We start from the raw sequence: 22,709 nt of genomic DNA on the forward strand, positions 1-22,709 counted from the left end.
TTTCATCTTTGAAGGCAGGACATGACCATGTGTCGGTCCCACCGCTGCACCCTCTAGCCTTCTGCTATTGCTTGGGCACCTCCAAAGAGCCGGTGCTTGGGGCCGTCCAGCATCCCAAGCATGGCTGGTAAAGCAGAGGTCAGGCTGGGCTCACCTTGAGGTAAACCTGCTGCTTGTACCATCTGGAGATAACGAACAAGCTCCCACCCCTGCTGTAGCACACAGCCGGTAAATGTACGTGGGGAAAAGATGCTCCCCCCGCTTTGTTTAGTGATGTGCTCTTAAACGTTTTAATACGACCCTGTCTTGGCTCCGTGCTGCCACTCTCCCGAATGTGCTTTGTGGAAAGCTGTGTGACGCCTGGTCTGTGGGGCAAATGAGAACTTCCCTCTTGAGCCTGGCCAAACAGGACTTCTCAGGGCCAGTGGGCAGGAGGGCTTCTCTGGCTGGTGTGCTTATGAAGGAAGATTTAGCCACAGTGGGCCTGTTCCTTCAGGACACAAGCGCTGCCTTTGTGGTACTGATTGCTGTAAGACACTGTGTCCCTTCAGCTGTGCTCCATGTGCCTGGGAATCTGGAGGAAGAGGAGGACTGTCCATATTCTCCTGCTTCTGTGGTGCAATGGGGTAGCTTGGAGCTGAGACCCTCCACTATGGCTTTTTCCTCTCTGGTCATGTCCAGGCTCAGCTCATAGCAGCCCTCTAAGCCCTGGCTTACTATGAGCGATGTGCAGTGATTAAAGCTGCTGGAGCACACATCTATGTGTGCTCATCGCTTTGTCTGCTATGTCATCACTTTGGTAAACTCTTCAAGCTGAAAATATCATCCCTCCCTCATCTCGCTTAATAAATGCACGTTGCTACTGTGGTGGCAGGCTGCAGTTCCTGGCTGACTCCCCCAGTGAGTTGAGGCTTTGCAGATATTAAAGCACTTTATTGTGAGTTTTCTGAGGTGGAAGAATAAGCGCAGATTCCCTGTTCTGCTCCTCCTGTCATTAGTGGCACGGGCTGCTGCTCCCAGCTGCAGCGACGGGACTGCGCACTCTCCGCAAAGCGCAGGAGTTCATCCTCGAGGACAGCTTCAGCGGTACCATAGGAAACCAGCCGAGCCTTCAGCACCAGAGCCGGGAAAGTTGGCTTTGCTTTGCTTTTTCTCTTGCCGTCAGTTGATCTTGGCGTCAAAGACGGAGGTACAAGCTCTGTGTGAAGCAATTCCTGCGACTTCACCGCTCTCCCTCCTCTGCGGGGTTTGTGGTGTCTAATAAAGCATTCAATTTACTTCGAAACCATTTGAACACATGGACACACGCTCCCTTTCTGCCCCTGGCTGCCTCTCTCACAAAATCTTGTAGAAACTTAGCATCTTTGAGACCTCCATCCCTCTGTCAAAGTTGGTGGAATGTTGGCTGCTGGGGAGCTGGGCAGGCCACACTGTTTGCTCATGTAAATCGCCTTGCTTAAGGATGCCAAGCTGAAACTTCGTATTTCACTTTCAAAGCTTTGCTTTTCCATTTCTGCCCTTCTCTCTAACTGAATCCTTGATCTGTGCATTCTCCCACGTCTGCCAGTGAGCAAGCCAGTTGTCAACGTGAGATTCCCTCCTGTGTTGGCAATAACTTCCTGCTGCTTGAAAGCTTTTATTTAAAAAAATATGTTGTTTTATCAAAATGAGCTGTGTTATCTCAGTCCTGATGAATCGTTCCACTCTGCCTCTCCACTTCCAAGCCCTGCTTTTGATGAAATTATCCTTAATTAATTGATAAAGGGAAGCATGAAGCTCTTTATGGGAGATGATCCTTCATTAACTTATTGCTGTTTGGCATCACCTCGCTGAGAACTGTGTCATCATGTTCTTTTCTTGCAAATATTTCAAAGGTAGATCTTCCTTAGCTCTTTGTGGCTCTGAGAGTGTTTCTTGTGCTTCCTCCTTCTTATATCTGTCTGTGCTTACCTTCTTCTCTGGTCAGGATTCATCACTTCCTCAAGAAATCAGTCTGGTAGTCTGTGAATATTCCTGAAAACAACCAGAAAAAATACAGATGTGAAGGCGCATCCGGAGGTAATAAACCATCTCACAAAGCAAAGTAGCGAGCACGTTTCTCCGTAGTGCATCTGGCATTCCTTACAGGTCTATTAATTTCTCTAGTGAAATCAGATCCTCAGGCGCCAAATAACTCTCCGTTTGTGTTGCCTTTTATCGGTCCAGCACTAAGGTGATGATGGGCTTTGAGAAATGGCCCAAGTGAGACCTAAGGAACGTCTTTATCTCCAGCCGGAGCAGCTAAATTTTGCTCCTGCGATGTGTCCGCCAGCCTCTGATAGCTTAGCGAAGGCAAGTCCGGCCCTTCCTTGGGCTCCCTCCCTGTTTGCTCAAGGCAGGGGCTGCCCAGCGGGGCATGAATGAGAGCTTCTCTTCATGACTGCCTGCCGTTCTGCGGTGGGCCCCCTCCTTCTCCCACCTCCTCCTTGCAAAACCTGCTCTCTCCCTCTCTTCTCCGAGCTCGGCCCCTCTTGCCTGCCTGTGCTCCTGAGCTCTGCCCCTCCAGCTGGAGACGCAGGTTTATCTGGAGGCCAGGAGTCTCATTTGTAAGCTGAGATCCAGGAGGAGAAGGAGGGATCTGCTGGACCCTGGAGGAGAGAAAGGGTTTAGCTGCCCAGGAGAGCTGAGGAGAGGCAGAGCCTGGGCACCATGGCTGGATTCTTCGCTCTTGGACTTCTCTTCCTTTGTCAGCTATTAGCCACGTCGTCGGCTCAGGTAAGGATTTTCATTCACATCTTATGCTCAAAAAATAGCTCTGTAAGGGAAAACTACATTGCAATCTGTGTATTATGCCTACAGGATGCATATGGCAATGAGTAGGTTACTAAAGTCTATTTAAAATGTGCACGTTGCTAGTGCTGTTATATGCAGAGGAGTGCCTAGCAAATGGGTTTGTTTCGTACCTGCACAGGTAGGCTTTTAGATCGTACCCTGCTGTGTAGAAACAGCCACTTTAAACTTTCTCTACAAGTATTGTCTTCCCATTCAGGACTGCAGCTATGAGAGAAAAGCCTTGGGAAAGGGAGATCTGTTGACATAGGAGAAACAGTTTTCTTTTTCAATGAAGTAACAAGTTGCCAATGAGAGCAGGATCTCCTGTGATCTGGTTCCTCATCTGAATCAGATAATTTCTTATTCCCTTTCTCAGTCGGCCAATTTTTAAATTTTACACTTATGAAATAGCATGTTTAATTTTTGTTCATTTAAAGCATGTGAAGCTATATGAAACTTCCCTGCATGGCATTAATACATTGCCCGGGGAAGTAACTCCTGAGGTTTTTCATTGTGTTAGCGAGGAATTTTTGCAGTCTGGCTTGGGAATTCAGAGCTGCCCTCATCTGCTGCGAGCAGAGCTGCTTCCACAATGAAACCTTTGTTCACCGAAGCTACGGCAAGTTACTCTCTGGAGCCTTCTCCATAGAGAAGTCATTTATTGGACTTTTCTCTCCTTCCCCCCACCTCAGACTTCCTCCAAAATCCCAGATTTTCTTTTAGCATCCTGCTCAGAGAAAAGAGGCTTTCCCTTTCTCCTTCGCTGAGTTTTTCTTCACCTTATATCTTTCTGTCTTCAGCTGTGTCAATCTGGCTCTTCCATCACCCCGTCAGACAGGCATGGTGAATGCCATTTTTAATACCAAGCACTCTGCACCTATTTTCCCTGGGTTTCGCATCCCCACCTCTGCCCAAAATGAAGTGTGCCTATAGGTGCTGAGAATCAAATCGTACATAGCCAAATCCATTTGCTTCCCCGTAGCCGGGTCTGATTCCCAGCATAAGCCTTCCATTGAACGGACTGGGAGCCCTGAGGTTATACTCAGATTCGAAAGGGTTTTCCAAAGAGCCTTGCTTGAGGCCTGAGCTCCTCTGAGTCCCTCCAGGGTGGAGGATGGCCTGGGAGATGGAGGTTTAGTGCAGATCTAGGCTTAGCGCTGTGGGACTCCCTCAGTCATTGCTCTAGCCTGTGTATTTCTTCTGATGCAAAAATAAACCCTTCTGTGTCTCTCCCTTCCTAATCCTTTCAGAGAATAGGACCACAAGGCCCTCCCGGACCCCGAGGACCCCCCGGACCATCTGGCAAGGACGGCATAGATGTGAGTGCCATACGGCAGAGGGCAGGCTCAGCCGAGGGAGGGCGAGGGGTGGAGCAGAGGCAGAGTGAGCTGCTTCTGCCTTAGAAGAAGCCCTTCTTGTTCTACAGACCTCCAGCCTTTGGGCCATCCTTCAGAGATGGATGGACCTGGAGAACCCACCCACCTGCAGGAGCTAAGGGAAATGAAGAAACCTTTTCTGCAAGAGGTGCTGAGGAGCCTCAGTTTTTAGCACTTTGCAGGATCATCTCCCTGTTGCAAGACAGCATTCAGGACAAAGCTGATTTATGCACAGGGATTTATGACCCTACCTGCAAAGTTGCATATTTCTTTTTTGGTGTCTGGAGAGGAGGAGGAATGAAATATGGAGGGTCGAGTCCGTGGGTACAATGTAGGTCAGTGCTACTGCATGTTCTGTAGTTCTGCGAAGTTTATTTGACGCTTCAGAGCATCCAGGTTTCTGGAGAGGCCCTGAAAAACTGAATTTAATATGCAGCCCTATATTCTGTTTTTACTTATATTGGTTTTATTTCAACAACCTCAGTGTGGCTATCCCTAATTTACATCAGTATGAGAGAGGTCAGGTGGTCCATGTGTTTCTAGACGTGACAGTATCTTTAGTGTCCGCAAGAGGCAGAGGAAATATTTGGACAACCTTTATTTCAGTGGGCAGAAGATTTTGTCTAAGGCAGAAGATTACTTACCACAGGACTTAGTGGAGGAGGCAAACTTGTCCTATTAATTTGAACTGATGTTTCTGTAGGAATGAAAAGTTTTCCTTCAGTGCATCTGCTGGATAAAGACTGTATTGTGTTCTGTAGGCAGTAGTGGCTAAAAAGAGCATCAGATGAACTTCAGCAAGATGATATTGAACATGAAAGGCCAGGTTTTGGTTTCGTTATTCAGTTTGAGCAGCGCTTGTCTCTATAAGTTGCTTATAGAATTTTTTTTTAATACACCTAACGTAATTTTTTTGGAATTGGGCCTTTAAGCAGCCTTGAAAAATTCTATTCATTCCATGCAGGCAGTTTTCTTTTGAATGAGAAGGTAAAAAAAGATATATTGCTTCCCTGGTAAATGGTGAACAAGGAGCTTTTGTGTCTACAGTAGTGCACTTTCGTAGTGGCTCTGTAAACCAGGCTGATCTGAAGAGAAAACATCATTGATTTGCAGCTATTCCTTCTAAAGTGTTCCTTAGAATAAAGGAGACAGTTTACTGCAAATCGCACTCTGGTTTTCTAACATGAAAAGTTCAGAGCTGGTACCTTGGCAGTTTCTCTCCACTGTTTTTCACAATAAAAGGCCTAAAGGGGGACACACTGGAAGAGGGCAGAGGATACTCTTTCAGGTTAATCACGGTGAGCATGAGAAACTCACTACAGCAGGACAGCTGTGTGGTCAGCAGACTTCAGGAAAGAGTGGCTATTTTTGTGGATAGAAAGAAAAAGAAGGATTTGGGAGGGATAAAACCCTTCAGGCTTCAGGTTGTACAACTTTCAGGGAATCAGAAAGGAACAAATCCATGCAATTTTTTTTTTTTTTTTTTAATTCCTGCTTTCTACAGGATATTTTACTCTTTCTTCTGGAACTGCAATCACTTCTGATTGCTCTTGGAAACAGGAACTCAGGGCAATGTTGGTCACATAAGCCTAGGCTGTTTTATCCACTGCTAAAAGATTCAGAATGTTCCCTATGGGGCAAGACCAAGCAACAACAACATCTAATTAATATGAAGAAGTTGGTCCTAATTAATCAAACTGCTGAGTAAAGTATTTAAGGTGCTAAATCTTGCAGTCATAGCTTGAGGCTTGGTGTGTTGACTAAGCAGGAATAGTCTCACATGTTGAACAGACTGAATCTACACCTCTCTTATGGATGTAGATTGAGCCAGGTGTCCTATTAATGTGAGGTGGTCTCAGCTGTTCAGGGACAGACTCCAAGACTGTTTCTGCTATTCAATAGGATCTTTAGGTCTTTAAGGAACTGCGTAGGAGAAGAGATCCAGAGCTGAGCTTTCTGTGGCTAGCGCTGAGCATATTCTTACAACCTTCCTGTTTAAGAGCTACCATTTTTTCTGGGAGTACCCTCTGGAAAGTTCATGACATATAAAATCCGACACTGCTCTGCATTTTCATAGCACTGAATGGGGAGGAACCTATGGAGCCAGAGTGATTGTTTCAATTCTACCACTGCAGGGAATGAATGAATGAATGAAAACATTATCTTATTCTTTAATAATGAGACTTTTTAAAGCATAATCAGAATTTTTCTGGACAATATCTCTGCAAGTCTCCTAAGTCCTGAAAGCCACTCCAGATGTATCTTCACAGATGGCTTTGGATGAATGCTGTCTAGGCAGAATCACTGAACGTTTTTTTTAGTTAAATGAGGGCTGCCAACGTGTTCAACAGTCCCCTACTCTAGGCCTTGAGCAGTGCATAACATACAGCTGAATTATTCAGGACATCTCTAAACCTTGGATGAACCTGAAACTGCTGCTTTGATTCCTGCCTTTTGGTGGGAACTGCATCATTCAGTCCCTCTGACGTCTTTTATAATTACAGTCTTTAATACGCTTCACATCTCATACTCAGTAACAAGGAAAATATCTCCTTCCCAAGAACGGAAACAGCATGTTGTCATCAAAAGAATTAGCGACAAGTTCCTGTGAATTATTTCTGGGGATGTAATTCCCCAAATTGCTAATAAGCCATTGTCACTTCTCAAAAATCACACTTTTTCACCCCCCCGTCTCCTGGTTTGACTTTAATGCAGACTTGCTAAGAAAGAGTAAACTTCCCTCCTGTAACACTCAGGAGAGCACTTCCTTTTGCTGCCAGCAGCTGCCTCTAATTCCCAGTGATCTGGCATTAGGGATATAAACACTGATTAGACTTTTGATTCAGCTGACTGAAATTCTAGTGCTCCTGCTGAGTTCCCCAGGGTTCCGTAATGGCAGGATCGAGGTTTGAGGTGGTCTTGAACAGCCTTTGCTAATGCTGTGGCCTTGCTAAATGTATGTATTGCCATCACACAGGCCAGAAAAAATGCAAGGGGCTGGTAATGTAGAGTAATGAAGGGAAAGGGGTAAACCACCTATTTTGCCTTTTCTAGCTGCTTTTCCAAACCATCCCTTCCAAATGAACTGCTCCTTTCATTTTCCTGCCGAGGGACCTTCCCCACCTATGATAATGATAACTATTTATGGAACATCTGTGGGCAAAGGACAGCAAAGGAGTTGCTTCATCAAGCCAGCGCACAAAGATCCCTCTATTTAACGACCCTCCGGTCTGTGCCTTTGCTCAGTCACCATGCGGTATGTAAATCCTTGCCTGCGCAAATCAAGGCAACCAGTCTTGTGAGAGATTTGCCCGCAGACTTCACAGTTGCCGACACAGTAAATATAGAAACAGGCTATAAATCCCACCAATTTGCTTCCTGCCTTTTAACTCCTAATCGTCAGGCTCACAGTGGGGATAGTGTTATTTCTAGCCTTGAGCAGTTAATAACTATCCTGTTTCCATATAGGTTTTCTTCTTCCAAGGTATCGGTGTGCCCTTTCCCCTCTGCTTGCAGTACGTGAGCCTCTCACAGTATTTAGTGCCCATATCCTAAAGCCAGGAGGGAGGGCCTCATCCAGAGATCTGGGACACGGAGGAGCAAAGTGATTTGCCTCGGGATAAGATGGGGAACAGAGCCAAGGTCTTCGGCTTTGCAGCCAAGCCCCTTTCCTTTTTTACACAGATGATTACCTCTTTCAGGGACTAACAATAAAACACAAATATCTTGTTGTCCAGGGTCCATGCGAGCTCCTGAACAAGAGCTGCTGAGCTGGAAGGAGTGATTCAAAGGCTTTTTAAATTTTGTTTTGCAAATACCTTTAATGCTGTTCTTACAGGTGACTTTCCATTAGGATGGGGGAAAAAATGACCACTGATTCTGTGGTGTAAAATGGCAGGTGGGCTTTGGAAGCCTTTATAAAATCCAGATTGTGTGATTGGATTAGGTAGAAGTCATTTTTGCGGGGGTGGTTCATTTGCTTTTGCCTTCATAGTTTAACCGTATGAAGAAAGTCTCTGGAGGCACTTTGTTCACTCTTCACTTGCTGATAGTTCCCAGCTCCTGGGAGTATCACAAATTCATAATATATCCTAGAGTGCTGGATCTTATTGCATCTCTCTCATCAGGAAGATGTGTGAAACCCTGAATAGCAAATCAGCTTTCTCTCTGCCCCACCTGCAGGCAAGCCCAAGTGAAAATAAATCCCGAAGTAATTCTGGGATAAATTGCATGTGTTGGGCACCATTCAGAATTGACTGATTCTCTTTGGGAGGCTGAGGAATTATATGTGGGTTTCACTGGGTCTGTGATTGTAGATGTAGAAAAGGCTGTCTGGGTTTTTCCCGCTTTAGGGTTAGCGGGATCCAGAGCACAGCAGCTTGATGAGGTGCTAAGTGTGGTAAATCTGAGAGTGGGCATGAAGGGAGACTTGAGCGCTATCACAGCTGGGTATGCAACTCTTGCAAAAAGACAAGAGCAGGGAGAGGTTTGGCACTAACGCTGGTGTCTCTTCTCTTTCCTTTAGGGAGAGCCGGGCCCTCCTGGTCTGCCTGGTCCACCAGTAAGTATTTCTGATCAATACCAACTTGTTCGCTCTTGAGAAGGAAACAGTACATGAGCACTAAGACTTATACCAGGCTCACTCACCTCTTGATCTGCAGCAGGATTCCCACAAGGGGCCAGTGTACCGGGGTGAAGATACTTGGTACTGACCCTGGGAACAAACACATCCTCCTGCTTCGATGCTAGAGGAGGCCATGTCTGAAACAAAGCTCACCCATCACCATCATAACAAAAACTGGCACCAAGCCACTTTGACGTGGTTATTTTGGGCATCAGACAGAGCCTGGTCTACCAAAGGGTGCTGAAAATTGTCCCTGGTGGCATGGCCCTTTGCTTTGGGCCATACCGTGATGCATATACCCTGCTCATGACAATTTTCATCTCTCTGGAAGAATTGTTCCCTGTTGGATGCTTTAAGATTAACGCATCAATAAATGAACTTCCATCTTCTAGCCTATATCATCAGATGCCAGGTTTCTGTGGTTATAACATTAAAAATACTTTCCTGTTTATCTGGTTTAGGGGCCAAAAGGTGCACCAGGGAAGCCTGGAGCAGCTGGTGAAGCCGGATTACCTGGCCTTCCTGGAGTGGATGTGAGTATTTTGTCATCTTCTCTTAGACTTTAAATATTTTACATAGGCACAGGTGTTTTCCCAAAGTATCTCATCAACTTTCATTGTGTCTCCTGGGAAAGCAAAGTGGGTACTGGATCTACATGTCTTGTGTGTTGGAGAAATTTTAAGAGATGAAAGTGCAGTTAGCACATTGGAAAGATCTCTGTCTAGTTAATAATGTCTAGTTAACTGACATCCTTCTCCACAGTTCTTGACCAGATCTTCACATTATAGCACTACCTATGAGAACATGGAAGTGAGAGTTGCCAGAAATAGACTGTCTACTGTTGTTCTCTTTGCTAAATGAAATTTGGAAGGTAGAAACTAGAATTACTGAGTAAATCTTCCTGGTGGAGAAGGCTTTACGGGATCTGACTCCGCAAGGCTATGTTCCCAAAGTAAAACCAAGTCTTTAGAAACTGAAATTTCATAAGTTTCAGAAACATATAGCTACTTTTTTTTTCTTAACAATTGTTAATAAGCTCCAAGTCACAGGTAAAGCAAGCAGTATGAAAACAGTTTTCAGATGCATAACTGGTAGAATGGCACTCTTAGAATAAAACATTGCAAATCCGTAGAAGTGCACTGGAAAGCTCTGCAGAAATTCGAGCGTCTCTTGGCATTTCTGGAGCAAACCCATTGAGCATCCTTTTGGAAATCCAGTCTCACATATTAGCTGAGGCTTGCGGGTCCCTGGCCTGGGTTTTTCCCTGCAGGTCTGGACAGATAACTGCATGCGGTCAGATTTTCACAGCTTGCCAAACTACTGCCATGGTAACTGAGTGCGTGTAAGTTTTTAGCTAGCACATTTTCTTTAACAATAGGCCAGGAGGAAGCATTCAGTCAGCTTCTGCAGCTGAGCTGAGGGACAGCAACTCAATAAACCACAGTAACACGACTACTTTGCGGTTGTCCATCCACATCTAAAATGCATAGGGAACAGCAGAGATTGATTTGCTTCTGGTCCTTCCTATGAAACTGAATACAGACCGAAAGAATGTAGCTAGGCTGTCCTGAGAGCTGGGCATCCTGGTGATTCATGATGGTGACAGTGACTGGGATTTCCTACAGCTCTTATTACTGTGTTTCTTTTCTGTCTTCACGCTTTCCTTTCATTTTCATAGGGTTTAACAGGAAATGATGGCCCACCTGGTCCAAATGGGCCTCCAGGAGATCGCGTGAGTACCGCATTAGACTCATTTAAATGAACATTGTCATCGCTTGTAGTGACTTCTGGTTCCTTTGTGAATTGGTGATATTGGGGAGTTGATGACAACAACTTATTTATCTGTAAACCATTGCAGAATGTTAGGACCCTTGAAATGAAGACCCAGATGGCTTTTCTCTAAGCAGGGTGTGAGATCCATCTGTCTTTTGCAAGGTTTTGAATGGGTGTGGATGGCCTCATGGTGAGAATCCCAGTGCAGAGCAGCTCTTGTGATATTTTGAGCGTCTAAGAAGTTCCTTGAAGCACTCAAGGAAATGGCATGAAACATAGACTAATTAAGAAGTTTATCAAAGTGAAGCTATTTTAGCCTTTATTTAAAGTCTGAGTACACAGCCCTGTTATATTTATAATTCCTGCTGCTGTGTATTAACTGTTTAAACTTTTGCCTTTCATTAATTCTGGGGCTGTCCATACGGTTGACATTATTAGTTGCTTTAGCATAGACTTTCCCACCCAGCATTGCAAAAAATAAGAGGGTTTTTTTGCTTCCTGCATATTCCAATTCTGCCAAAGGACACCACAGAGAGAAGTGACTGCCTGAGATTTTGCAAATGCCCTTCAGATCCTCTGTGATGCAGCCAGAAAGGCACTTAAACCTCTATTATGGCATTAAGAACAAAACATAAGAGAGCCATTCAGCATACATATTATCTAACATGACTATGTCCTTGTTTCCCAGTGTGGCAAGATAAGGGTTGCATCCAGAGCTTGTTCCATTTAATGACTCACTGGTCTCTTGAATTCAGGGGCTGCAGTAGATGGGCTGAACAGAGATCGCAGCATGGGGAGGTAAAAAGAGGTAGTGCTCATAGTGGACTTTTCTAATGTGTTCGCTATTTCCCAATAACCTTTTTTTGTTGCAAACAGTTACCCAAAGTTCAAGACTCCGAGTTGTCTCCTTTAACTGAAGAAATGCGTGATAGAGCCACATGTCTGATACAGTCTCCTTCCTTTCCGTTGTGCAAGGAACAGTTTTCTTGACCTCTGGGATAGTCAAATAGCAGGACCCAAGCATCTTAGTCACAGGTCCAAGCCTCCATCCACCAGCACTGCACTAAAACCTCTCTCCTTTGCTTTTCCTCAGGCCTATCTTTCTCCCCAGAGATCCATGACTGTGAAATCTTGACCACTCTCAGACTGTCTGTGGCAAGAGTCCAGCACATCCTGGGAACTGTTCCCTCATTTTTAAAATAGAGAAGTTCAGGACCACACGCAGAAGACTGTAGGCAGTTTTGTGCCTCAGTTTTGTGCTTGGTGATAATATTTGACCACTTTAGCACACAAGCTCCTATTCTGCAGAATAATTGAGCAGAGTTACTGTAACTACATGCACAGATTTGATGTGCTTTCCCATGTCTTAAAACTTGATCTGTCAGCATGGGGCGAACTTTGGACCTGTTGTCATTTATGGGAGCTTTTCAAGGTCAGTGGTCCATCTTGGAAATTGTTTTAATTGGTCTAATAAAAGCCTGGGAAAAAAGCTCTAATGCTCTAAAAGGACAGCATCATTATCCTGATTTTATTTCTTCTGTCCCGATTTAAGAATGAACTTCAGTCTTGCAGGAATCACTGAAATATAAACAGACATTTACTGACTGCCGTGGGATTGGGTTCATGCTTAACACTATGACTTCTTCTGAATAAGCTTCTTTTTCTGAAGTGAAGTGCCTAAGTGTTTGGCATATGGCAGTGTGCTCATAGAAGACAGTCAGTTTTTAGTAATATATTAATAATAAATATTTCTTTTGCTCTATATGCACCAGCTCAGCAGACCAGCAGAGATTCATGTCTGACCAGGGACAGAGTACTGTGAAGGTGACATACCAGAATGGTTTTTATCATAAACATTCCTTTCACTCACAGGACTCAAGTTTTCTCATGGCTCTGTTTACAGACTGATCAGATCAGGCCTACTTAGTCTTTCAATAAAAAATTGCTCATTTTTAGCCAGGAGGAACTGGGTTCTTACCTCACTGCTGGATGCTGATGTCTTTCACTGGAAAGTTTCTTAAGACTATTTTGAAGTTCAGTGCTTAACATTATAAGCACTGCTGAAAGCATCAGTAGATCAGCGGGTTTCTAAACAATTGGCAATATGCTGGTGCTTTAAGAGTACATAATTACTCATATTTATTTATGGATTCAGAATGTTATGTTAGTCAAGTATGTCCCATGCTTCATAGTAGTATATTCAGAAATTATATTGCTTTAGAGTGAAAAACTACGTTGAGATTGTTTTCTCATCAAAAGAGAAAGAACATTGTTATCAGGAGAATGAGTTGTCAGTCAGTTATTAAAACAGAGGTATAAATTAGGGTCCCTCCTTTGAACTTAACGGAGTCGCATCAGCTTGCTCAGGGACTGAATGATCTTTTACAGTACCAGGAATGTTCACTACTATGTGCTCCATCGTAGACTCTCAAATATCAAAATCAATGAGTGTAAAGTGCCAACACTTGGCACTTTGGGTCTGCCCCAAACCTTCTGGCATCTGGGCCAAGTTGAAGGGCGCTATGCGGCTGGTTTCAGTGGGGGCAGGCTTAGGGTGTAAGTCAGTAGCTGCCAGGAATTCAATGTTTTCTTTTTACAGGAAGAGATCCCAGCTTATCCCATAGGCATCAGTGGTTGTAAGGATTTTGGACTAAAGATAAGAGTGACCAGAAGAAAAGCAGAGTAACATGCAGCAAGAAAAATGAATGAGCTGACATCTGCAACAGAGTTGATTTTTATTGGATTATGGTCCTTTCCTCACAAGACTGTTCTTAATGAGGCACTTGTGTCCTCGGGATCTTTCTCTTTAACAAGGGAAAACATTTCTAATCTCATCTGGTATGCAGAGCATTAGGAGAGGACTGGAGTCCTCCCTGGGATCACCAGCAAGCGGTAGTGGTCTGTGATACTTTCCAGGTCTGCCCGTCTCTCTGCCTTGTTCTTCTGGGCCTAGGGAGGGATGCAGTTTATTTCCACATCAGGAAATCATTCCCCAGATGTCTTTTGTGCAGTGTTTTGAGAACCTGTGGGAAACCAGTTTGGAGAATCCAGCTGGCCAGAGACTGTGGGAGCCTCACGCTGTAGTCGCTCTTTGTTCCCTGTGTAGGGAGATGATGATTGTTCTGGCCCGAGTTTAACGCAGTCTGTAAATAACGGCATGGCTTCTGTGTTTGGGTCTGTCACCTCGCTCACTAAGCCTGCCTTTATCACAGAATAACATCAGGCGAGAACAATACGAATGCAAGGGAAGAGCTGCATTCAGCAGGGCCTTGAGAACAATGTGGCTCTTCTGCAGCTCCTGAGCATCAGCACAGCTTAGAAAAATCCTCTGTGAGGGCTGTGTTAGTGCTGTTGAGCAAACTGTTACTTCATTCGTCATTCACCCCAAATTAGACAGGCACTTCGCCTTCACCACTCCTTTTTGTGCTGCTTAAAATGAGTAACGGAATGATTCTGCTCCCGTCAGCTGCCTGCCTTTGATGTTCCGTTCCCCATCGCGGCTAAAGCTGTTTCCTGAGTAGGCTCCAACACCTGCGGATGCCAGTCGGCGGTGCACAGGCAGCACCTCTTGGAAACACCCTAGCAGGTCCCTGTGCACAGTCCCGCGGTGAGACTGCCACTCAGTCAAAATGCTCCTACGGGGGGGGGCATTTCTCCACGTGTGGCTTTTGGGTTGCTCTCTTCAGGCAACCCGCTACCTGGTATCCGTAATGAGTGCTGCAGAAACGTTTCCGAGTTTTTATCCTCTAATGGACCCACTTTTTAGAGGTTTTGTGTTATTTTCCTTTGACAATTGTTATTGGTCTACAATGGGTTTGAATTGGGTTGTTCTTTCACTTCCTATGCAGCTGTTCCTTCTACTTCAGGACTACCGAGCGACTGCAGACTATCTTATTAATGATGCTAATTTTTCCACCTGGGTGTAGCAAGCTGTAAATAGTTGGCTCCATCACCTTTGACAGCTACCAGCTGCAGTTTAAGGCCCTGATGCAGTATTAGTTTGGGTCCTGTCATTGTATTCTGGCTTCTCACGAGATGCCCAGAAGCTCAGCTTTTGCAAACTGAATTCAGATTTTGAGCTCTGATCCTGCCAAGATTTGCATACCTGTTTAGCATTAAGCACTAATGGTGGTTTTGTTATGTCATGCAGGAGCTGTCATAAAATTTGTTTCTTAGAAAACACCTTGTGTCTCAGTGAACTGGTTTTGCCAGGCTTGCTGACTAAAAGAACATTTATTTATTTATTTATTTATTTAATCACTCTATCTTATTCATACAGAATTTAGTTAAAGCTCCAGGTTTCTTTACATCACACAAACTTGACTTTTGTCCTGGCGTATGATAGGTTTTTTTACAGATGGTTCTTTGAGTGGGATCAGTTTAATACAGAAATTCTCCCAGCCTGGCCCAGCTTTTTGAACCACTCTGAAGATGTTTCCACATTTATCTCTCTAAGCAACAGTCACAAGACAGCAACAAGATCTGTAGCAAGCGGCCTTTTAGACCCTCATTCTGATGTGCTGTCACACTTGTGTACTTGCCTATATATATATACACACACATATATATACATATATATATATATATATTTTTTTTAAGGAGGAGGGAATAAGAAGCTTCTTAGTCACTGCAGTCCCAGGGAGCAGCATTACGGTTGTTGATCATTTCTACATTGAGACTTATCCTCTTGCTGACTAATGTTTTATTTATAGTGAATGCTGCATTGTACTTATACAAAAGTTAAGCCGCTAATTGTTGAAGCGAAGGGGTCTGGGGATCATATTATTCATCAGCAACCACCCCGAGCCTGTATAGTCATTTATTTGATTAGGGAGGAAACATGCTTTTCTACAACACCGGTGTGTGGCAGTCCAAATCCTCTGTATGACTTCACCTGCCAAAACAGAACTGTCAAAAGCCAGTCTTTCCATAACCTGTTCTCTTGCTCCATCTTTCTGTGGACTCAGTGGCAGTCAAATACATCATATAACGAAGACTCTTTTATTTGTTCATTTATACTTCCATTCACTTTCTGTTTCAGAATTGCTACCTATAATTAATTTTACAGTCTACTGTCCAGAATTGGCATATTTGCAACAAAATAAAGGATTAAGAAGGCCCATCTGTCATATTATCTTTAGTTAAGCAGGAACTTAATAATTTCAAGAATTACTTCATTTTAGACTGAGACATAAGATCACCAAAAACTAGTCAAGCTTAAGAATAAGAATGCAAATTAGAAAAAGGAGATTTGGGGATTTGCCAAGGAAGCTAATGAAAAGGCAGAAGCTGCCAAATCAAGATGTCTTTGCTTGAAGAAAAAATGTATGAATTAATAAAATTCACTAGAACGGGTCCAAAGCTTGTAAATAGTTTCAGATAATTTAGTCATCAGATCTACTTCATGAAATCGTTCTGAATTTTCAAATGAATGAGATTGACTTTATGAACCTTTAGATATTCATGGAGACTAATCTGAGGCCTGCTGTGATTTGCAGAAATGCGTGTTTAGTCTTTTAGGAGCAGCTCATGATCTAATCTTGACTCTCAGATGTGCCTGGCAAATGGTGAAGAAAGTTGCTGGGGGCCGTTTCTGAACATCCGTCCCTTCTGTCTTAAAATGTTCTTCAGTCAAGTAGTAAATCAGGAACATCAGAGTCGTCATCCATAAGTTTCTGTCTTTATCTGTTAATTCAGCTGAGTGTCTGTAATCGTGTGCTGTTTCTATAAGACACTGCTAGACTTTTCTAGCAGAACAGACATTGGTGTCCTGCCATGTGGAGTTTGTTTGATCTGTGATTGACCTGCTAATTTATATTCTGCTGATTTCTGTAGGGTGCATTAGGACCTGCTGGACCACCTGGACCAGCTGTAAGTATCTCTTAGAGCTGCATATGTAAAGATGGTGCGTAATGTTATGTGAAAACCATCACCGAGAAAAGATAGAAACTCAAGTTCAAATGAGCAAAAATATTGATTGAGATTGTTAAATATATATGTTTGACCTGTTCTGGTAACCCAGGGCCTGTTCTGAGACTGAGATGATATAAAGCAATCCAGTTGGGGATAAAGACTGGCATGTCAAATGCTCCCTCTGTTAGATAACATCTTTTGTATTGCGTAAGAGAAAAAAAAAATAGCCTCGTTCATATATTGACCTATTCAGCTGCATAAAAATTCCTGGTCATTCTGTGCTCATTTGGAAATCCATATAGCTTTGTTAAACACCTCATTATTTATTAGCAACATGTTTAATCTGTCTGGATCAATGGAATAATAGAAGAATCATGCTAAGTTGATGATGATCAGAACTGAGGTCTTTTGTTTAAAAAAGAAAAAGAAAAAAACCGCTCAAATCCTTTCCTTCAAATTAAATGATGAATATATATCCACATTCACTACGAAGCCTAACGATTTCTAAACGTAACTTCTCTGATAAATGTTTCTTAATGTTGCATCTAAAAAAGGTAGTATCTTAAGGCTAAGCAAGCTAACAGTCTTTTCCTGCGATTATTAATATATCAGTTTCTTGATGAAGTGTTCGAGCAAGCTGAGCCTAATTGTGGAGCTTGCTGCACCAAGTGAAATACTTGTGTTCTTCCGGTGTCGTGAGCTGGAGACAGAGTACAGAAGCAGTCACCATGTCTTGTTTCTTGCCTGTTTAAATGTGCTCTCCGGGCACAGGAGCAGAGCAGGAGAGAGAGACTAGTGAGTCCTTGCAGGTGTGGCACTGCGGCGAGTCTAGGTTCTTTTGTTGGATGGCCATAGTTTAGCTTGATACCCTGCTGTGTTGTCACCCCTCATAGATCTTGCATCACGGGACTTTTAGCAGGTGTCAGCTGAGGTGAGGTCTCAGGAAAAAAAAAAAATCAGGAAAGGTGCATTAACAAATCAGAATGTTGTCTTCATAAATGCATGTGTCCCACTGTCGCATCGTATGTGGCTTTTTTCAGAGAAGAGATATCTCTTAGGTAACAGGGATGTAAAGGGAATACAAATTATAAGAGGCAACAAAAGGATTCATTAAAAGACTCCAGCTCTGCCCTGATTGCAAATTGCAATAACTGGAGGCAGGGGAGTGCTAAGGAAACTTAAGGAAAAAAAATTAAAGCAGCATTCTCTGAGGTGCTGCTGCTCTTCATGTGCTTACTTTCTAAGTGATCTTTTCCTGTTTTTAATGTTGATTCCAGGGCAAAGGACTACCAGGACCTCCAGTAAGTAATGAGGCTCTTTTTCAGGAAAAAAAGGCTTAAATTATCATATTAACTTTATTGGGTACTCTAAGTTTTTTTGGCCGAGTGCTACACATCCCCCCCAAGCCTTAGATGCTTTTCCTGTGCAGGGCAGAGGGATATGGAGTTCTGCACGTGGGTAATATTGTGCTTTTTTACGTTTACCCTGACCCCAGCGCAGTTGGCCACTGGCGTAAATTCAAAGCACGGCAGCCTTGCAGTTGCTGGAGGTGGCCTTTTCTGGAGCAGCTTTTGTTCAGTGGGTCCTGGGCTGCCTCAGAGCTGCCCCGTGCTAGAGAGGAGGGAAGGCGTTAGTAACGTGTTGTGACAGCAACAGGAGCATGCTGCACAGGGAGACGGAGCAAAAGAAGAGTGTACCTCAGTAAACTGATTGTTTGGGTGCAGGACTGGGTTCTTCTGAAGGATTAAACAAATGAGTATAGCCAGACTGTCTGCCCCTGGACTTTGGGAGCTAGGCGAGATCGCCAAGGGTGTAAAGCTCTTCTCTCTTCGACAGGGGCCTCCAGGACCCAGTGGACTCCCAGGTGGAAATGGATTTCGGGGTCCTCCTGTGAGTTTCTCCCACCATTTGATCCCCACTTACCAAACATGCTGCAGCCATGGAAGAACGAGGTTCATTTCTGGCCCCTTATTCTGTTCTGTGAGCGTGATGAGCAAGACACTGTGCAAGCTCTACGAAAGCCCATACTGTGCTATTCTCTATATCAGCTTGTGTGTAGGGTCACTCCAGTCAACCAGTGCAATGCCAATGGTGTACAACTGCTTGCAGCTATATCTTCCTTTACCGACTATGAGCAATAATGAAAGAGCAGCCAATGTCGCAGTAATGGTGGTCAGTTACCAGCTGTCATGCACTTTCTTTATTGAGAGAGATACTCCACCTCTTTAAGTATCCTTGATATGAAGCAACTGAGCAAAATGGGTCTGATCCTTCAATCTGACTGGGCCCCTTCTGCAGAAGCAAACACTTGTTTTGGGTGCCCGCAGCTCCCCTGGAGGTGCAGAGCCACTGAAAGTGGGAATGTAGGTGCAGGATGTATTCTCCCATCCTCCTCCCTACACTTGCTCGTGCATGTGCTGTTCTCTTTGCAGTCGCATAATCCTCTGCAGAGAGAGAGGTGCAGTTCAGCCACCTTAGAGATATCTTGCCCCTTATTCACAAATATGCAATGGTATTTGGTAATCACTCTTCTTCTCCCTTCACATTTTCATTCAAGTGGTTCATATGGGAAATTCTTACTTTTTTCTCACCTTTTTAGGGGCCTTTCGGTCTGCCAGGTTTCCCAGGGCCTCCTGGACCTCCAGGACCTCCCGTAAGTTCAGACTTGCAAATAAATGTGAGAAAATTCCCCATGGAGAGTTCAGGATTTTCTCCTTACTGCCAGAATGTGCATGTTTTATTTGCTGTTATTGCTGTGAGCACTCCCTTTTTGGGGCTAAATTTCAGCAGGCCATAAACACTGTGCCCCAAGGAGAGCAGTGACTGTTCACGGGCTGCACTTCTGCATGCTGATTATGTCCTGTTTGTTATTCGTGCTATAAGGGGTCGAGGAATCTAACAACGTCCAGGCTTTATGGCGTAGACAGATCACAGAGTGGACAAAAAGTCTCAAGTAAGAGCTGATTGGATCATTACAGGGTTTATCTTTTTGTTGTGCTACGCTCCCGAGAGAGGCCCTTCGCGAGAGCTTTTGAGCCTGGCACCTGTAGTCAAGAGTCCAGCTGCGCTAGGAAAGCCTTGGGAGGTGTGTTGGGTGCTGCACGTGACTCAGCCCCAACGCGGAGCAAGAGACTCCTGCCACGACGCAGCACAAGAGCAGGTCGCTCAACCTCACAGCAAGCGGGACTTGAGACGAGCAGGCCTCCTTTGGGTTTGCTGTGGTTTCTCTGGAGAGTCTAATAGCGGGACTGGGAGGTTTTTCCCTAGGAACTTCCCCTGGGCCTGGAGGAGGACCAAACATGGTGGTGCTTCTCAGCCACTGCTTTCATGACCTAATGCTCAAGGCTCTTCTAGCTCAGCTGTTGGTCTCCAGGGGAATAGATATGACTGACATGTTTGTTTTGAGGACTGGTGCAGCTCATAATGCTTGTGACAGCTCTGGGTTCAGGGGCTGCAATTTGCACTGTGTGCCTAGCTATCTAGGGTGTGTTGATTCAGCTGTGTCTGTAAAGTGCATTTTCTAGAGATCATGCTCTCTTCTGGTGTTTGTCTTGATGTATTTAAAAGAGCACATTTTGTGAACTGCAGGGTCTTCCAGGCATCCTTCCTGATGGCGGTGGAGATCTTCAGGTAGGTTTTTCTTTATGTAGCATGAAAATATTTTTTGTTTCAATCCTTGATGTGGCTTTTTGTTGGCATATTTGGGTGAATGTGAAGTCATTCAACATGCACCAGTCAGACCTGTAGACACGGATCTAACTGCCATATCATACAAGCCCCCTGCATGCATAACTGTTTACAAAACTGAGGTGTTCTTTCAAGGAGCTAGATATAGTAGGGCTCATTTTGTGCTCAACCTTGCTTTCCAGTTTGCTTTCCAAAATGCAGGTTTTGCATATGTTCCCCATTTGCCAGTTTAACAAAAACAACTTTAACGTTTGACAAACGACAACAGCTTTTCACGCATCTGTTTCCAGCCCTGCTTTGTAAAAGAAAAGGTCGTGCATGTTGCACTGTTTATTTCCATGGATGATGGTACTGTGTTCCTATGGGCATATGCTTTGTTTAGACATTCTTCTATATACGAAAGTCTTGATTCCTTTATTTCAAGGGAATAAAAGGAGTGTTAAGCCAATGAACGATGAAAGTGACATTTCTAGATTTCGCAGCTGTTGTTGTGACAGCATCTTTGGTTTTCTAATTGGCATGCCCCAAAAAAGCTCAGTCTGTTTAGACTGCCTTATGGCAAGTCACGTAGAACTTAATAGAAAATGATACTATTTCTGAATTTTTTATTTAAGTTACCCCGTGGAATATACTAGAAAATTGAATTCCTGCTAAAGAGGTGTAGCCTGAGGTTTTATTCAAAGAAAGAAAGAAACAAACAAAAACTGCAGAAAAAAGTCTCATTCCCTATCTATACAGTTTTGGAGTACAGGCTCTAGACCCTCATTAAATTTCCATGCATGTTCTATTTTGTTCCCAGTCAAACTGGATTTCCACTACGGGCTCACCCAGCCCTAGACCTCTGCAGATACCAGCTTATTGGTATTTGGATTAATTTTTCACTAGGTCCCCTTCCTATAATCTCTAATGCGTGTGCTTTTTTTTTTTTTTTTTTTTTGATTCAGTGAGTTGCCTCATGGAAATCGATGGTGGTCCACAGGAACATAAAATTAAGTATGTTCCTAATGGTTTGCAAGACACAGGTCCAGCTTCACTGAGAGACTGTGGTTCTCCAGCGTTTTGGGCTGTGGACCACTGTCAGCCCTCAGAATTTCTCACGGTCCATCCTGAACCTTTCCAGCAAGCTCTGGATTGCAATCACTCAAAGTGAAGCAGACCAATTGTAATCAGTGATCTTGTGGGTTACCTGTGGCCTGAGGGCCAGTTTGGGACACCCTGCTGTGGCGGAATGCCAGTGGATCCATCATTCTGTGAATGAATTAGTTATAGTGGATGTAGAGACAGAGCCCACTAATGTGTGTTTCCAGACGTGGCCTTGTCTCCTCTCCCTAGTAACGAAAGTAGCTTCCCAGATGCATGTGTGTACCAGAGAATGCTTCTGTTTCTTGCAGTGCCCAGCTTTGTGCCCACCAGGTCCTCCAGGCCCCCCAGGAATGCCAGGGTTCAAGGTAAGAAAAATCCTATCTGCAAATAAAAGGGATTGCCTCCCAAAATAAATGCTTCTATGAGCCCCTGGGCTGTGAAAGTATCACTTGAGCTTAAACTGTTTAACATACAGTCCACCTCTCCTGTATGCACTACACCTGTCTAAACCAGCCAAGCATTTTCCTGGGTATATGCTGTTGAGACAGAAACCCCCTAAAGCAGTGAAGTGTGAGACGAGAGAAGGATGAAGGGCCTGATCCTGCCCTCTTTGCAATAGCAGCTCTGCTGCAGAACTCAATTCTGCAAAGTCCGTAGGCCCAGCAAGGTTCAGGAGCACTCTCCCTTCAACTGCAGCAAGGAGTTTTACATCCTGAAAGTAAGTATATGCATTTACAGGTTGCGCAGGTTTGTGGCTCCATCCCCTTGCGGATGGCAACCTTCATTAGATACAAGTTTTGATTACTGATTTTGACAACTGCCATTCATTCCTAAAAGTGAAATTTAACCCCTTGCACAGGGTGAGCAAAAAGATTAAGCAGCATGCAAGCCTGGCGAGATGGCCTTGTTTTTGGACTCAACTGATGACTGAGGAACAAACAGACAGTAGCACTCTAGGGCTGTCTCAAGAACAGTGTGCTGCCTTTTCGGGGTTCAGAGTTGTAAAAAATCTTTTCAGTTCTTATGTTGTGCTCACAGGTCCTGTGAATACAGAGATACATATTTTACCGTAGCGAGACATAACTCACATGACCAATTACAATTTCATTGTTATTTTATTCCCTGTGTAGCAACAGACAGCTTTCTGTTTATGTTGTTTGATGCTCGTACATAAATTTTAGGTTGCAACCCTCAAGAAACCTCACTCAGCAGTTAAGCCTCCTCTTCTCCATCCCCACCATCATTCACATGAATTCGGTGCAGTAGGTACACTCCAGTAAGCAGCTGAAGTAACAGGGACTGGGGTCTTTATAGCAGAATTTAGCAGAAGTTGGCAAGGGTGGAATATCTCCTGGGAAATGCTTTCGGTTTCTTGTGAACTGGGCTTTTTGCAGGTCTGTTTGGTCTCTGAGCTGAGTCACAGATATCGTTAGAAACACACA

The 22,709-nt window shown here is 44.1% G+C and overlaps 1 protein-coding gene across 5 annotated transcripts in view; it reads left to right on the top strand.

The window, feature by feature from the left end:
• Positions 1-14: 14 nt before the first annotated feature.
• The window catches only part of COL9A3 (collagen type IX alpha 3 chain), a 46,858-nt gene continuing 24,163 nt past the window's right edge, over positions 15-22,709 (top strand). For 2 of the 5 annotated variants that reach the window (XM_013953564.2, XM_067307869.1), the window contains exons 1-11: positions 15-2,754; positions 4,062-4,130; positions 8,713-8,748; positions 9,273-9,344; positions 10,490-10,543; positions 16,420-16,455; positions 17,775-17,798; positions 18,334-18,387; positions 19,097-19,150; positions 20,086-20,127; positions 21,576-21,632. In XM_013953564.2, the coding sequence (XP_013809018.2) occupies positions 2,689-2,754; positions 4,062-4,130; positions 8,713-8,748; positions 9,273-9,344; positions 10,490-10,543; positions 16,420-16,455; positions 17,775-17,798; positions 18,334-18,387; positions 19,097-19,150; positions 20,086-20,127; positions 21,576-21,632 (564 nt within the window). In that variant the 5' untranslated portion in view covers positions 15-2,688. The remainder of the gene's footprint in view (positions 2,755-4,061; positions 4,131-8,712; positions 8,749-9,272; positions 9,345-10,489; positions 10,544-16,419; positions 16,456-17,774; positions 17,799-18,333; positions 18,388-19,096; positions 19,151-20,085; positions 20,128-21,575; positions 21,633-22,709) is intronic. The other 3 variants (XM_067307867.1, XM_067307866.1, XM_067307868.1) reach the window with 3 other exon arrangements.

This window comes from Apteryx mantelli, chromosome 18 (assembly GCF_036417845.1).
Source record: "Apteryx mantelli isolate bAptMan1 chromosome 18, bAptMan1.hap1, whole genome shotgun sequence".
NCBI classification, from domain to species: Eukaryota; Metazoa; Chordata; class Aves; order Apterygiformes; family Apterygidae; genus Apteryx; species Apteryx mantelli.